Raw genomic sequence first — 17814 nt, forward strand, 5'->3', positions numbered from 1 at the left:
GAATCTAATATGTATGAAAAAGATGGAAGACTTATACATTGTAGCAATGGAGCCTTGGGAATCTATGTCAGAAGCCTGAAGGAAGAGGAAGAGGAGGAACCAGAAATGTAGGATTCTAACCTCCTGCCCAGCATCACTTGTTAGCCATTTGTTGTGTTAGTATAGCTAGACTCTATCCTAAGATCTTTACATGTGCTATCAGCTTCAAGTCTCCATGAAACACTCTGAAGCAAGGTAATTATTCTGATTACCACCACTTTATTGACAGGGAGACTGAGGCTCTAAAATATTAAGCAACGTGTAGATGTTGAAGGCTCAAAAAGGAAGAGACACCATCTGAGCCAGGAAAGAAGGAAGTGAGAAGACATGAGGGTGGTCAGAGAGGATCTCAACAGATTACAGTGAGAGAGAGCGGGCAACAAGGCTATAGACAGTGACAGGGAGAAAGGCTTCCTGGGACCTCTGAGTCAGACCCAGTGAACTGCAGGGTAGCTTTGGGAAGAACAGACCACATGTGACCAATAAATATGACAGGATGTAGACTAGGGAAGGGATTGTCTTGTGAATAAACAGAGAAGTAGAAGACCAGTGGGCAGGAGGAGTGGGACCCCAGTCCTGAGCCTTGCTGCCAAGAGGAGAGGGCAGCCTGGAACACACAGAAGGGCTGATTTAACTTGTAGAGGAGATTTATTTTGCATTTTGCTCAGAATTTGATAGGCTTTTGGCAAGTGTAGGAAACAGTCATAGATTTGGCAGTCTTCTGCTAGCAGATTTGAAACGTTCAATCCTTAAGAACTGCTGCATCGTTAGGTTATGCAAAACAGGGTGCAATTTTGTAAATATGCCATCTTGTACTGATTTGACATTTGTTCTATTATCCCAGAATATGCCAAAGGGAGAGAGACCTTCAGATTTAAGCCAAACCTTAACTTGTTTGTGGAGTGCTGATAAAATGTTGACTGCTGTGTGATCTTTCAAGCAGCCAGTGTTGCTTGTGAGGCCTGAGGTAGAGCCCCCTGTCTTGGATTGATGGGAGCTCTTTCCTTGGCAACGCATGGGTGCAGTTGTTTGATAGATGTACACAAGTAAAACATCTTATTTAGTGGGTTGGATTTAGTTCTTCTAAAATGTTTTCTGTGCCCTCTGCTTGGTATTAATGATGATCCTCCCAAATGGTGCCCTTTAATATTATTCATATGGGACAAGAATCCATAGAGTAAACTAATAAGATCAAGGCAATAGCTTACTGAGTTGCTAAGTTGTTATCTTTAGACCATGTGACTGCTTGATCCATTGTAGGACCTGTTGATGGTAGTGAGTAGCATGGCTGTGATGTCCAGTGACTGTGGACTATACTGGAGAGGGACTTGGGCATTGGAGTCCAAATGACATGCATTGAAAGTCTGCTTCCTTTACTTGTAGAAGTTTGAGCTTGGGGAGGTCATGTTCCCTCTCTGGACCTCAATTTTCTATTCTGAATAATGGGAGTAACCAGATATGCCCCCCCCACAGAGTCACCGAAGTTATTATAGGAGACCCCTATAATAGTATAGTATCTGCTGCGAAGTAAGCTTTGAAATCATGGCAGCTGCCTCAATCCTTATCTTTAGGGAACAAATTGTCCTCTGGTTTGTAGATGGCAAGAGGGGTAACTCAAAAATTGTTACACCTCCTGTTTCTCACAGCATTTCGCTACTCTTATCAGCTCTTTCCTTTATTTCAAAAATACAAAGATTTATTTGTTGGAAGGTAGCTGAGGAACCAGCATGATCCAACAAGCAGCTACAGATGGTTCTCCTTGGGGCTTGAAGGGAAAGCTCCTCACAGAGATGCTGTGGAATCGGTACTGCCACTGGACCAATCCTTTCCACTTCTCTCTGCCAGACTGTTCCTGGCAGCAGGGCTCTCCGGAAGTTTCTAGCCTTAGGAGAATGCCAACTGCACCACCATTGCATCCTTGCCCATTTATCACTCTGAGCTTCCTTTTTAGTCGTTGGTGATAGACTATTCGGTTTGTAACTTAGTCATCCATTTCCTTTTTTGAATTTCTGTTTCCATGGATAGGCAATGGGGGATCATCCAATTTGGGTGGGTTAAAGAGCATAATTAATATCTTTCTGGCCATTAATCATACATTGCAGGAATGCATGCATTTCCTACACTGGCTTGCACATTTCCTCCACAGCTTCAAGTGTGCCATACAGCCAGCAAGAGTCTTAACAGAGAAACCAGGTCACACAGGCCAGTAGGGACCACTCACAAGAGGTTCCAGAGGCAAAGTGACATCATTGCATTTGCGGGTGGAGCTCTGTTTTCTGCACCGAAAGCCCCAAAGGGGCTGTGCTTCTAGCAGTTGTCTGTCTCTCTCATCGGAAGGTCCCTTTGGAGGGTTCTCCCAGTAAGCAGGGAAACGTGCACAGATATGGCACACTGATCTCGCAACTGCAGGGGAAGCTTTTGTTTTATTTTTCTCTTGCTGCATTAAAGTATTTGTCTTTCTTTCTTTGTAGTGTAATATTGTTAATGTAAAACAATTTGCATCATGACACTTTTATCACAGTTTTCGTCTTTTTCTCAGTATGTTGCATTTCTCACCATGTCTAGTTCATCACAGCTACAGTGTGTACATCACAACATTTATCTTAGGCTCAGGGTTTTACTTGTTTATAAAAATTGTCTTCTTTCAGCCTGTATTCACTCCATTTAAAAAAAAAAAAAGGCAGCCAGAAACTGTTTTGGTCCAAACTCCAGTAGTTATCACATTCCTTGCTAACTGTCCTGTGTATTTATATGCCTCCTAACTATTACTCTATGTTTCAATGACATTTCTCCATCTCATGGCACTGAGAGGTGGTTGGAGCAGCTTTTGCTGTTCATGCTGCCAAGCAAGGCTGGCCCACGGAGCTGCTGGAGGTGAGGCGAGGCGGCACAGTTGTATATCTGGGTCAGGTCTGGGGGTTGAAGTTAATTATCAGCTGTGAGCAAAAGGTGGAATTGAGCTTGTGCAGAAACAAGGTGGCAGGAACTCAGCACAGGCTGAGCTGATGACTGGCAGATGAGATCACTTAGAAGGTCCCTTAAGGGGCCGTGGCCCTGCATTGTAGAATGAGTCATGTTTTCTAACCCCACCTTCCCATCTCCAGTTATGTCAGATGCATAACTGTGCCTTTTAGGACCATGTGATTTGATCGTCTCCTCTTGCAGGACAGAGGATTGCTCAAAGTTTTGTGCTGTCTTAGGTGATAATAAAGCCTTTGCAATTTTAGAAGACATGACAGAGAAACAAAGTAAAGGAGTTTTCCCCAAACTTGGTCCAGTTTTGACACTTCCTAGGGGTGGATCGTGGTACAAGTTACTTACTTTGTGAAGATGTCTCTTCTTACAAAGCACAGGTGTGAGACTTGGGCTCACTTTCATGGCTCCTTCAAGATAGAACAGTGACAGGCACAGAAGAAGTGCTCAAGGCATGGTAGCTAGGATAACCACTGACATGGTATAGCAGTTGGAAGTGGGCAAAGCAACTTAATAGATTACAAAATGAGAATATTTTATTCTGTTTACTCCATTCCCACTTAACTCTGCAAACATAAGCTCAATTATATTAGACAAGGCCAGTGCTGAACAATTTCTTTTACTTATTTAGTTGATAAATCTTTAGCTATATTATTATATGTTAAGGAAAACAATATAAGCATGCCATTTTTATAATGGACCTTATTATTTAGTTGAATACAAATAAATGTTTGACTAGACAAATGGATGGATGTACAAATAAAAGTGACAGTGTTGTGATGGACAGAGGCATGCTTGCAAGCATGCTGGATGAATGGATTCGAAATAAATAGATATATGTAGGACATCCTATCAGATGAAAGTTTCTCTAAAATTAAAGAACAACTTGTAATGAGTTACAATGTTTATTTGGTAAGTTTATGAATACATTCTCAATTTGGGTTAGAAATTTAATATGATCAGGATGAGTAGGAACTAGTCTTCATAGACAGGATGAGACATTTACTTTGAGATACCCAGTCCAGGATGATTTGAGGAGTTTTAGTCCATGAATACATTTTGGGTAACTGCACTGAATTTTGTAGACAGTGTGTCACTTTCCAGAAATACTGTGTCACATAATTTTCAGTCAGCATCAACAATTTACTTTAAACAATGCTTCTACCATGTCTCCTGACTCCTAAGTAGAACTGTCCTTATTCCCATTTTTCAGAATCAGGAGTGCAGCATGTATGTCTCCAGTTGCAAAGCTCAATAGTACTTAAACTAAAAAGTAGACTTTAGCATGTAACTGTAGCCCCAGTACCTTTCTGGCCAGGCCACTAGGTCTCCCAACAAAAGTATGAAGTGTACACTAGTTTTGTAGAGAGAGATATCACTGAAACTAGTTGGCTGCTTTTGAGTCTGTGGAGATGTCATTGCCTGTTTCCTATCCAACCCTCTCCAGACAAGCAGAGCAGGCTCCCTCTTCCCAATCTTTAGCTGGATTTTTTCCTTCATCTCAACATTGCAACTAGTTCTAAATTTAAAATCATCTGACCTATGCATTTATTAATGTTTGGGGATTTATTTATTTATTTATTTATTTATTTATTTATTTATTTTGTTGTTGTGAGGCAGGGCCTCACCGTGTAGCCCTGCTGACCTGGAACTCATTTTGTAGTCCAGGCTGGCCTTGAACTAAAAACAATAAATTTGCCTCTGCCTCCAGAGTGTTGGTATTAAAAGTCTGACCTATGCTTTTAAGGTTTTTTTTTTTTTTTTTTTTTTTTTTTTCATCCAAGACCTCTGACTCTTATTGTGGAAGCCCCTACATGAACTACATGATTTGGACCACAAAGTAGACCTTTTAACCCTTCATCCCATCACCCTAGCTGGATTGGGAATAACCCTTAACGGTGCCATTTCTCTCTAATATTAAAAATGAGGCCAGCCTTGATCTTTTTCACCCCTGCTCCTTCCATATGTTACACTGACTTAGGTTTTAAACATCTGCTTCCAGAGAGGTAATGTTTGCTTTCCATTTAGAACCTAGCAATGTGGACCAAAGTTCACATGACATATTGCAGAGTATGTTTAGTTGCAAATTCTATGTACAGGCTCTTTGAAATGTAGCATGTATGGCACCATGTGATACATGGTTGCTATGGCAATACAGTTTTTGGCTGAACTGCAGCAGAAACCCATGGAACATACATTGCTAATATGAAACTCTGCCCTCTGCTAATGTATAGGACACAGTCAGTCTGTGTTCTGGGACTCAAGGGGGTTTACATACAGCCTTGGAGACAGGTGCCCTCTTCTTACATGTGCAGGGAAGATGTGGCATTCTTCCTTTCCAGTCCTGTCTCCAAGGCACAGGGCATGCTGTGCATTCTGCTATGCATGGAGACAGCATTTGCTTGAATATCGGTTTGCTATATTTTGTATCAAAGGGGGCCCCAGCTGAAAACATTTTATTTTGTAAACTGAAGTGAAAAATCAGTTATGGCAGATCCTTTTTTGAATAATGACATTCTTTTTCCCAATTTCAGAATTCAACAGTCATGAGCAGAGCTGAAAATTTTAAACAAGTTCAGTACCTCCTTATTCATGGAACAGCAGATGGTGAGTTTCAGTTAATTAGACTTTTTAGTATCACAGACAGGTTTGCAATTTCACTACTGACAAAACAAAAGCATGAGGGGCAAGACTGTTACATTTACTTCAATAAAACAGTGTTGCTTTCCACAACTCACTTGTCTTGGGCTAAATGGGATGCTGAGTCCTAGAACTTCACTTACTTTCTTCTTGTGCTTTCCCCTTTGGGATCTGAGCACTCCAGAGGCTATTAGCTACTTGTTTATGGCCTTTTGTTCCCTTTCTTTCCTACAGATAATGTTCACTTTCAGCAGTCAGCTCAGATCTCCAAAGCCCTGGTGGATGCTGGCGTGGATTTCCAAGCAATGGTATAATAAAACTTTGTTCTGGGGGGTCAAAGTATCTAGTGTCTAGTTTCCTCTTGGGGGCTACTTTTTCCTAAGGATGTCTCAGAAGATGGGACTGAAGAGGGCTTTATCAGTACAGTGGGAAGTTGGAGATGTGATATCCTTGAGTCATACACAGAGTAAATATTAGACAGTTTGAAGTTGAGAAACATAGTATTACATATCTTGGAGTGTCAAAACACCATTCTTCTATTCATGTGATGGTTCAGTCTCTCCCTGTTTTGATTTGAAAGTAATCACTTATTCTGTGAATGTGTGGCAGAGTAATTCTAAAGTGAAACCAGCATGATAATAGCTGAAATGTGAAATCCATTCTGTTATGATTACTAGCCATCCTAACAATAGTGGGATATTAATAATCAGCATGCTTCATTTCTTGCAATTGCTACACTCTCTTTTGTTGAACAACTTCAGGCAACAAGCAATTAGGCTTTTTCATAAATTCAGAAGTGACTGAGGTTGGTTTTGCCTACTGAGAATGTTTGGGAATATTTAGTCTTCTATAACTTTTCAGATCAAAAAGAAAAAAATATATACATACACACATGTCTTTTATTAATAATACTATTGTTTAAAATACAGTTTTGTTATCTGTTTTGGCTAGAAAACCCTGCCCCCTCTCTTCTAACACATAATTTGCTGTGTGCTCATTTCCATTCATGCCCACTGTTTAGGAGTAGGCTTTCTTTGGTGTACTGAAAAAAACCTCCCATATCTTTTGGGCCAGATTTTCAGTAGAGGTTGTGGTTTGTTTTATCCACGATTTCAAACAAAATCAGATAATATTTGAGGCATGATTTTACAACTAACTTGTGTCTCAGTAATGTGTCCTAGGCTGGCAGTGCCTTCCCCGTCATTTAGTAAAGTATGAGTTTGAAAGTGTTTGACTTAGGTTGGAGAATCCTTCTACATAAATGTCACACACACAGAATTTTAATTAGCAGTATAAAATTTAACTTTTGGTAAATAATACATTTGAATATATATATATATGTCTTTAATATTCAAATTGACTTTTCTAGCCATTCAGATGTTTATATTGGAAAAATTGCTTTAGAAACTATTTATTTTAATGCATCCTCAAGTATAGAGAAATTGGTATTTGCTAGCACCCATTAAAATAGCATCCCTGCTGGTATAAACCTTCCCATTTACGGTGTGGTTTTAAGTGACTTTTGAGTCACACTTGAAAGTTGACTTGGGTATTTTAATTAGAATATAACTATGTTTAAAGTCCTGTGCAGTAACTCTAAATGCCCAGTGGATTTTGTCAGTACCTGAAAAAGAGGACCAGAGACTTCTTCAAGGCTGAACATGTCTTGAAAATCTGTAGGGAAGAACTAGATACGCTCTTTGACCACACTTCAGGTTATTAACTATTCCTATTTAACACCATGCAAGAGCTCATTTGAATTTCCCCTTTTACAATACAGTTGGCTTCAAAATTCTGACCTCTTTCTCTCTGCAGTGGTATACGGATGAAGACCATGGGATTGCTAGCAGCATGGCTCACCAGCATATCTATACCCACATGAGCCATTTCCTCCAACAGTGCCTCTCCTTACAGTAGCACAGCAAAGCCTCTACAGCTTATTTAAAAACACATTTGTTCTCATTATCTCAAAACTGCGATGTCAAGATGACAATCTTAATAATGTTCGCATCAAGAAATTTCAGGCTACTTTCCAGTTTCATACCTGCAGTCCTCAGTAAGGACGTCTGCTTCAGAACAGATTATTACCTTCAGCAATTTGGATTTTTCACTCTGTTTTGTTTATTGTTTAAAATTATTTCCACATCAGCTGCTGAAACAACAAATATAAATTATTTTTTACAAGAGCTCTGTATATATTTCCTGAGAATTTCTTTTCTTTTCTTTCTTTTTTTTTTTTTTTCTTACTAGACTATTCCAAACCGTGTTCCCTTATTTAAGGGGATGACAAGATGTGGGTGATGATGTCATTAGGACAGCAATAAGAGAAGGGGGGCCAGGGAGAGATTTATAGAGTATGGCTATAGATGCAGGTCCAAGCATACCAACCCAACCAGGCTACTGTCAGCTCGCCTCAAGAAGTGCTGTTCACTGCCAGACTGGCACAGTTTTCTGAGAAAGACTACTCAAACAGTCTCAGGAAATCACATATGCAAAGCACCGAATTCTCAGTAAAACCACAGCAGTTGAATAGACTCCAAAGAAATGCAAGGGAAACTGCCAGAAATGTAAGGCCCCCAGGTGCCAGTTATGGCTATAGGTGCTACAAAAACACAGCAAGGGTGATGGCAAAGCATTGTAAATGTGCTTTGAAAAATCACCGATGTTTCCTGGTGAAAAGAGGCAGCTTGGAACACATCGACTTGCCCTGTTAAAAGTTGAAAATATTTGTGTCTCAAATTCTAACATGAAGGAATACTTGCATCAGTTTTTCTTACTTCATTTCTTTGAGCATGCTAATTAAAATATTTTAACTTCATTGGTTTTTTTAATGGAAAATGAACGAGAATGCTGTGTGTTATTATTTCTATTGTCTACACTGGAAGTTTGCCTGGTCATTTAGTCAATACGCCTCCATTTTTCAGAGGTAATGGGTTCCATCTTGAATCAAACTTAAACGACATTGACATATGGACACATTTGTTCAAAGGTTCTTGTTTAACTTGTTAGAAATCCAAGACTGTCTTGTAAACATGGAAAGAGTTCAGCTTAAAAAAAAAAACAACTTAGATACATAAAACTGTTTAAAGTTAAATAATTCATAAGAGTTTATCTAATACCCATGATATTTCAATTCTCATATTTAACATGTAGCTTTCAAGAAAGTCATTAATAATAATGTGGTCATTTGTATACTATGAAAGACATAATTGAATCCAGGGAAGCATGTGAGGCTCACAGCATTAGAATGAACACTGTCAGCAAAGTCATTCTTGTAGTTCTGATGGTTCAATAGACATGTCCTTTTAGGATTTTGTGTTTTGTTTTGTCTAGGGTCTCTCTCTCTCTCTCTCTCTCTCTTTTTTTAAGAATAGATTTCAGATACTGAATTTGACTTAGCATTGTTTGAATAACTTACAAAATATGGTGGGGTTATTTGTTTGTTTGTTTCCAGTATTTGTAACATAGCTGCATTTTAAAAATGGACCTCACACATTTAAATGCAGACAGGTGAGCTGCAGCATAAACTCCAAACCTGGCAGAAACGGAAACTATCCATCAATTACATTGAGATTAGAGATTCATGAGAACAATGTACAGAGGTTGTGAAATCAGCTTTGATGCTATTTCCAGGGCACATCACTGATATGTTTTACTTTTATTAACTCTCAAGACCCACTCTTCCAATGGAAGCATCACTGACACTTAGCCCTGTAGGCTTCTGGCCATTATCCTTGTTTTGAATGTAGGTCAGACACATGTGTAGCAGGACCAGTCTGCAAGGTCCTAGATCAAGGAGCAGAGGTAGCACATGTTCCTGACAGCATGAAGACATAAGAGCAAATTAAACAGAAACTATCCTTTGTGGCTTCATTAATCTAAACCACATTATATAACAATCCAGGTTGTGTATTATTTCTCATGATTGTATAATGGTTAGATGATACCCAAGTCATGAATTTTTTTGTTCCTTTCATTTCTAAACAATGTTGTTTCTGGAGCCTGAAGTGATAAAAATATCACAGCACACATTTTTCAGGCAATGAGGGTTTCAAATGGTGATAATGTGAATACATTCAGGTTTCCTTTGACCCTTATAGGACAAATTTTATTGTTCAATAAGAGTTGTAAGTTATGTAATGAAACAAATAAATTATGGGTAAACCTAATTTAAGGGTAAGTTTGAAACACATTAAGAACTAGCAATGTCACCAAGGTGTATAGACATGTCTCTTATGGGCATATGCAGCCTTTGGAAGCACACGAATCACCAGCCTTCCCTCACACTCAGAGTGCCCCAGCATCCAGGGGCACATGTGCTAACAGGATCGAGAAACGGTTCATGACCCAGGATCACTGCAGTTTGCATGGCTCTGAGCATTGTGTTTCTTGATCAGAATATTAGCAGTCCCACTTCTTGGCACTTACTACATTTGCTCTAAGCTGGAGTGAGAATACTGACTTATAAGACTACTAGATTTGTACAATATTTAAGATTCAATAAATTCTAAGTGAAAAAACATACCAAAACACAGGCATGTTTTTTTTTTCCTAAAATAAGATAATTTTGTTGTGCCAACTTTATGACAGTTATTTCAGCAGTATTTTCACATACGTCCTGAGTGACCTGAAGCATATATTCAGGATGTTTTTGGGGATGCAGATGGCTGGGAATGAAACACAAATGGGGGTTATAATCCATAACATCATTGACTACCCCACAAGAAATTTCAGAATGTCGAATTAACAAGACCACTGTGGAGCTCAGCAGTATTTGATCATCTCTCTGCATGTTGTATTTTTCTGACATTATTAACATTTAAGCCCCAGAATTTGAATTAATGAGATTTTTTATTTTTTACTGCTATTGAAAAAGGTATGTCAATGCTTGCTTATAGAGCAGTGGTTCTCAAGTTTCCTAATGCTGCACCTTTAATACAGTTCCTCATGTTGTGGTGACCTCCAACCATAAAATTATTTTTGTTGCTACTTCATAATTGTAATTTTGCTACTACCAATAAATCATAATATAAATATCTGTGTTTTCTTATGGTATTAGGTGACTCCTGTGAAACAGTAATGCAACCCTCAAGGGGGTTATGACCCTAGGTAGAAAACCACTGTTATAGACTACAAATGTCAACAAATTAAATAGAAGTCCTTATTCTACATAGCCTTTCTGAAGCAATTCTCCAAGCTTGTGAAATTTCTCAAGATGCATCTGTCATGATAGTAGGATTAGTCAGCATTCAACATTGTGACCATTCAACAACCAAAATCCTTATCTTCATTCTCTATCTACAGGGAATTGGTTCTAGATTCTCCTGTGGATATAGGTACCCAAAACCATTAATCTTCAAATATCGCCTGTGAAATGGCATAAACTATAGAAATAGAAGCTTGTCTTCTCCTATACTTCAAATAATCTCTAGATTCTTGTAATATCCAGGACAATGCAAATGCTGTGTATAAGAGGAAAAGCAAATACATGTTGATGCAGACATAGTTGTTTAGAAACATTCTGATCAAGGATTGTTTGAATCCTCAAATGCAAGAGACATGAAGATGAGGGTCCTTGAAGGCACATGAAGGGATGGACCTGTCTAAATTACTTTGTGAATTGTGAGCAACAAAATGGAATTCACTGGTTAGTTACAGTTCAATTGTTATCATGGAGAAATGAGTGATGAAGAAAGTATAGTATATTGAGGAGAAATTTTTTTGTACTCAATCTAATTCTGGTTCTAAGAACCAATGTGAATACCCTATTAGGGAGGAACAAAATCCTTTCTCATCTCCAGCTTGATTTTTAGTGTCGTTCAGCTGATCAGACATAGGGCAAGATAATCAGCGATTGTGACAAACATAGTATTTAAGGAACATTAGCAGACTTTTTTAATTCAACTCTACTTGAGTTCTAAAATGGTATAAAACTTCCTACCCCAGAACTGTTGCATGGCTGAGATTTACATATATGCAATGCTTATCATCGTCCTTTCCAGTTCTCTTTCCTAGCCATAGTATTTTGCTGTTTTTCCTACTTTGGTGGCTGCCTACATTGCATAGATTCTGAACTTACACCTCCATGTTCTCATGCGCCAGATCTATGTAGTGTCCACTATGCAAAGCTAGTGTTTTCTATTGTAATGTACCCTTTATCATTCTTAACTGAACAACAGCATTTTCTGAACACTTTATTGAAACAACATTTTCTGTTTGGGTAAATATCAGAGCACAGAATTAGACCCTACAGAGTTAACAGGGAAGGTTAAGACACCATTGTTTCCATCAAGGGGCTTATAAACAAATGGAGGAATGAGGTTGCCTGGCAGAAGCCTAGGACTCCACACACAAAAGGAAGTGGACCTAGATATAAGCTCAGTTCATAGCAAGAAGAAATGAGGTCATTAGGACTGAAGAGGAGTAATCAGAAGGTCATCTCTGATTACTAACCACAACAATTCTCTCAAAATACTTGGAGACTATATGACTTTTGTAAAACTTTCAGGAGGTTGCCACTTTTTTTTTTTTTTTAAGACTACACCTTTCTGTATTTAGGCCATGCTGATCATAAGTCCACAATAGCCTAGGCTGACCTCAAAATCCTGGCAGTCCTCTTAGCTCAGCCTCCTGAGTGCTGATATTACAGATGTTTACCACCCAGATGGCATCCTGAAAAGTTAGGAATCTGTCTGTCAATGATAGAAAGGCAACTCAGGGTAAAATGGGCTCTAGCTAAACAGAAACACAGAAGTCAGTGCATAAAGGAAGCAGAATAACTCTACTTCTAAGACTTAAGAGAATCCTAAAAGATCTGGAAGTCATCATTGGAGTGTCACTATCAAATTATGCATCTGAATTACCCCCATAGCTAAAACATCCCTGAAAAATAAATTGACTGCTGGAGGTCTTGCCCTTCCCAATTTCAAGTAGTATTACAGAGCTATAGTAATACATACAGCAGAGTATTGGCATAAAAACTAACACGTTGATCACTGGAATCAAGTTGAAAACCCAGACATAAATTTATACACCTATGGAAATACACACTGGAGAAAAGACAGCATCTTGAACAAATGGTCAAACTAGATGTCTGTAGGTAGGGGTCTGAATCATCCCAACAAGATATTTAGGAAAAACACGGATGCTGTTAAATAGCGGCAGTTGCAAGTAAGCCTACTAGTCAAGAGATATATTACCTAGCAGGTGCAGTTCTGAATACACTCTTCCCAACAATCTACTAGATGGCCACAAAAAGAAAAAAAAAAGTGATTCCATTTGACCTCTACAGCAAACAGAAAGGGCACATTTAGGGAAAACTTTCCCCACACAGGTTAGAGGAAGGCATTCATGAGTTCTAATAGTGTGGATCCTACTAATTAGTTTTTTACTGGCCATAGAGGTAATGTTACTTGTGCATGTTCTATGGGGGTAAAAGCATGTGAACCCTTACAAACTTGTCATTATCTTCTGTTCTGTTTGAGTCCTCTTAAAGTGTTTATGTCACACATGTTTTTGTTTGTTTTTTTTAACAGTGGTGATGTTTTAATTAAAAATGCTTAGACCATTAAAATACCCGATTTATTGGTTAATATGAAGGAAAAATAAAGACAGGACACATTGCACACACTTTAAAATGAGCATGAAAATTAGTTAGGATAAATATTTATTTCCACATAACATTTCTTAGTTTTGAAAAACACAATATCCTAGTCACATTTACACATTACTTAAACATTGCAATAAATTACATTCAAGATATTCAGTAATTTTGACCAGGAATCTGAAATTAGGAGTAAATATATAATACTACATTTTCTTATATTTATGTGATTTCAAAATATTAAGATTGAGATAGCATTAAAATTCACACAAGAACAACATTACTATAAAAATACTCAGAAATACAGAATTTCATGGGATGATTGCTTGTTCAAACCAGCGATCATGTGAGGGTTTTAATTCACTGATTATTTTTAAAAGAACAGGTACTACTGTATGGAAACACTAGGAGAGTGCTTTGGGATTGACTTGCTAAATAATAGACAGTGAGAATGTTCAGATGGAGTGTCAGGTTACAACATACACAAAGGCAGCATATTTGCAACACATAGTTTTGCATTTTTCTTCACCATTTATAAATACGAACCTTACTAAATGCAAATTCTTCTCATAATTTTAGCTCATATTTCATTTTTAAAAAATGGCTCCTGAAAAGACTGAGAAATTTTTTTTCAAAAGATATCAAAATGTTAAGGTTAAGGTAGACTTTGCTGCTTTTCACCGTCGTTAGTAACAGAGAGATTTGTCCAATTATGTGCATTTACATGGAGTACATATAGTTTATAAAAGCCACAGGGCTCTGAATTTTTCTTAATTTGGACACTGAAAGATTATAAGACTGTCAATTATTTATAATCCTTAGGAACTAAGAATGCTATGAGATTTCAGTTTTATTAGCTCACATTCATCTAAAATTAAATGAAATCTATATTTAGTAATACTCAAAAATCCCTAACTTTCTTCCTGTTTCAATAAGCTTAGTAAAGTTGGGTTGTTTCATATGGACTGAAATATTTACATAACCTCCTCTAACAGAAGCTGAATTTTAGTTCAAAGATTGTTTTCCACAACATGCATTTAGTTAAAATGTGGAAAAAACTTTGCAAAAACAGTTACAGTTGGAGATCTGTTTGTTGGTCTTACATGACAATATGATAGGGACCAATACTAAGCAGTATGTGACCATTATCAAAGGAACAGCTGTACAGGGATGACACTTCACGTGCAATGACTCACCGTGTGGATTCCTTAAGTATGTATGTCATAGGTGTATGTGGGAAGTAACCGTTGGCAATGGGAGAGAAATTCAATAGCAAATTTCTGGTAAAGACTTAAAATGAAAAAAAAAAATCTCACAAAAAACTCTTCAAATATCTCTAAAGCATTTCACAGAAGCCTAGCACTTGACCACAACATGAGTTCTAGTGAGTTCTAAGCAAATACTACAGGACTCTCTTGCAGTATGACTTTTAAGAAGGTATGAACAAGTTTCTTTCTCACTTAACTTTAGATATATTAAATATTAAACATATCATATTATGTCAGGAAATACATAAATACATTTGTTTAAAATGCTTTCAAGGTAACCTTCTTTTCATAAAAAAGAAAAAGTGAGACTACTTTCAAAATTCTTCTGAATAAAATGATCAGGTATCTTCAGGTTACTAAGGCAGGAAAATACAAACTAGGTTAACAGGGCTCTTTGTTGTTGTTGTTGTTTTGTTTTAAAGAAAGTGTTGCTCTCACAATGTGGACAGTGCAAATGCTGTCATGGTGAGCCTCTCACAGGAATAACACGGGGGATATTGCATCTGCTTACAAGGGGGTCACTCTGCCCAGAGTCAGAGCTGGAGCAAGCATGGCACTACTTACAGTATGAAGGTGGATTTGGGGTGGGAGACGGGGTTTACAATACATGATCAAAGTAGTTTTATTAATAATTGTGACACTCTTCTCATATATATGTAAAAAATAAATTGAAGATCAAGTCATAGACAAGTCTCCCTGTCAACACCTTTCCCTGAGTCAGCTCTCTTCTCTTTTCGGCTTTCAATGCTAAAGGGGGAGGGAAAAAGAAAAGGAGAAATTTACTAGATTCCAGCTTGGTTACTATGAGATTTGTTTTCTTCAGACACGAAACCCATCAACCCCAAAGAATTAGAAGAGTTCTTATGCATTGCTCTCTCATGCTGCAACACAGATACACAGCAGCGATTAAATCCTCTGCACTCTGTGAGCTAGAAATCAAGAACTGCAGAGAGGGGGAAATTCAAAAAATAGACACTGAGAAACAAACAAAAAACAAACAAACAAACAAAAAACCCAGACATTTCCAAACAGCTCTAAAAGCATGCAAGATTAACACACGGTCCTCATCTGGGCAAATGAATAATTGATAATTGGTGAAAATGCCAGTCATGCTCTCCACTAAGGTAGCATAAGACTAGAAATGACAGAACAAGGTGCTGCCTTGGGCTTTCCAGGCTCTGCTGGAAATGGCTTTTCCTTTGTTCTTGGATGGGACCTTGATCTATGGTAAGGAAGATGTCTAGGTAGGGAGTACAAACACAGATTTCCAAGCCTGCAAGAATGGCTCACTGCTCTCAGTACACCTATGCTGTGTTTAAAGGAAGCCTCAGACTACCCAGCAGAGGAGTGATGCTCCATTTTCTTCTAGAAAAAACTCACACTGCAGAAGTCTGTTTTTGTCTCATCTTTTACTTGACTTCAATGACGACTGGGTTGATGACTACCATTTCTGTTGAGTTATCTGCACTATTTTCACCATTTTGTACTCCTACTCTCACATGCAACTTTTTTCATGGAGAGTTCGAATACAGTGCTCAAACAAAGGAAGCTTAGACTGTAAGTGTATGCTTCCAGAAAGACAACATGCTCCTCCCTCCAGTACTTCTGGTACCTGGCAAAGTCCCATGCACTGGAGGTCTCCCCGCCCCACCCACATCCTTTGATGGCACAAAGAACAATCTAGATCCAGTCTCTGAGACCCTGAATTAGAAGAATCAACATTCTTTGTACTGTTAACTTCTGGCCCTTAATATGAAATAGTTGAAGGTGGTAGCACTCTTGGTTTTACAACTGTTCTCTGGGTGATAAAAGAGCCAAGTTATGTTTTCTATGGGGTTTCCTGAACATTGTTCTTAGTGGTCAATAACTTAAACATATTCTAAGAGTGTGTTTTTAAAATTGTTTTTTTTCCCCTCCAATTTGAGCTAGAAACAGCCCTTCTCAGTTGTCACCACCACCCGGCGCCATCAGGTAAGAAGTGCCGGAGCTTCTGCCATCTGTGGCACGCTGCCAGCGCTGAGAGCTGGTGTGAGCGAGTGTCTATGGCACCCGGGTTTATGCCTGCCACACTTCTCAGCACATACTCCTTACAGGTCAGAGCTAAGCAACTTTTTTCCCTTTTCTTTTTTCTTTCCATGAGAAGAGATGACAGTGCGCACATGATGTGTTGAGTGCCTTAATTCTGTATTTTTAACTTCTCTATCTGCATGACTCACTTTTTTTCTACTTTAAGTTCCTTTTATATGACAAATGTCTGCTATTCTGCTTTTCAAATTAACTTATCCTTGGACGTCACTTATCCCCACCTATCCTATCTGTCACACAAAGCCAATAGAGCACAACAGAATGGGGCAGAGGTATGGGTGGAGTTCCCATTCTTGGTCTCATCTCCCAGAGCTAAGGCCTGGGGGTGGGGAAGTGTGTGTGACCTACAGCCAGTGATTTAATCACTCTGGGTTTCTTCAACACTAAATTGAGCTTTGGACCAGATGGCCTCTGAGTCTTCTTGTGGCTCACTTCTAGAATACTTATTCTTGTATTCCTGTTTCTAATATACTTTGTCTTTTAGAATATAGGATGTTGTATCCTATCTATAGGCGTCTTGGTAAGGGAGAGGTACAGTGGTCTCAACTCTAGCATAATTCATATGTACACAATATTTTGAAACTTAGGTATCACATAACTTCTTGGTGAATACATTATTTCTCAAAGGTAAGTGGCACAATCTGTCACTAAATAGTAAGGGCAGAGAGACAGAGAGAGAGAGAGAATATCAACTTGATCCACAGGTAAGCTTCCTCCTGATCTGCTTTAATTATATTGGTGTCTCATATCATAAAACAATATAACTTACTAAATGACTATTTTATAACTATTAAAAATAATTTGGAGAGGCAGAAGTATTATAATCATCTCAGGACCTCTATGAAAATTCTTTCTTTGACCAAGATGTAAAATAAGAAAAAAATTAAAAAAAAAAAAAGAAAATTCTTTCTTTGGATTTTTTTAACTGTATGATGATCTCTTTGTCTCTCTCTCTCTTTCTGGATTTCTTATTAAATTTATTTTTCTAAATGCTAATCAATTATGCTTTTATCTAAACAAACATGTACCACATGCATACTATTTCTTCCTGCAGTAAACAAATATTGTCAGGTATTGGAAATATCTAAGAATACATAATAGATAAAATTATCCTTGGTCAGTCCTGAAAACATATACACAATTAACACTATACAGACTGATCAAATTATGTTTATTCAGGAATATATATGTACGTACATTTACATA

At 38.0% G+C, this 17814-nt stretch overlaps 2 protein-coding genes across 2 annotated transcripts in view; one reads left to right on the forward strand and one right to left on the reverse strand.

The window, feature by feature from the left end:
• Positions 1–8480, forward strand: part of Dpp4 (dipeptidyl peptidase 4) — a 78276-nt gene extending 69796 nt beyond the window's left edge. Inside the window, exons 24-26 of the mRNA XM_051184577.1 lie at positions 5547–5619; positions 5887–5960; positions 7468–8480. Coding sequence (XP_051040534.1) covers positions 5547–5619; positions 5887–5960; positions 7468–7569 — 249 coding nt within the window. The 3' untranslated portion in view covers positions 7570–8480. The remainder of the gene's footprint in view (positions 1–5546; positions 5620–5886; positions 5961–7467) is intronic.
• Positions 8481–15061: 6581 nt separating this feature from the next.
• Positions 15062–17814, reverse strand: part of Slc4a10 (solute carrier family 4 member 10) — a 246997-nt gene continuing 244244 nt past the window's right edge. The window contains exon 26 of the mRNA XM_051184581.1: positions 15062–15270. Within this exon, the coding sequence (XP_051040538.1) occupies positions 15204–15270 (67 nt within the window). The 3' untranslated portion in view covers positions 15062–15203. The remainder of the gene's footprint in view (positions 15271–17814) is intronic.

This window comes from Phodopus roborovskii, unplaced genomic scaffold, assembly GCF_943737965.1.
Source record: "Phodopus roborovskii unplaced genomic scaffold, PHOROB, whole genome shotgun sequence".
NCBI classification, from domain to species: Eukaryota; Metazoa; Chordata; class Mammalia; order Rodentia; family Cricetidae; genus Phodopus; species Phodopus roborovskii.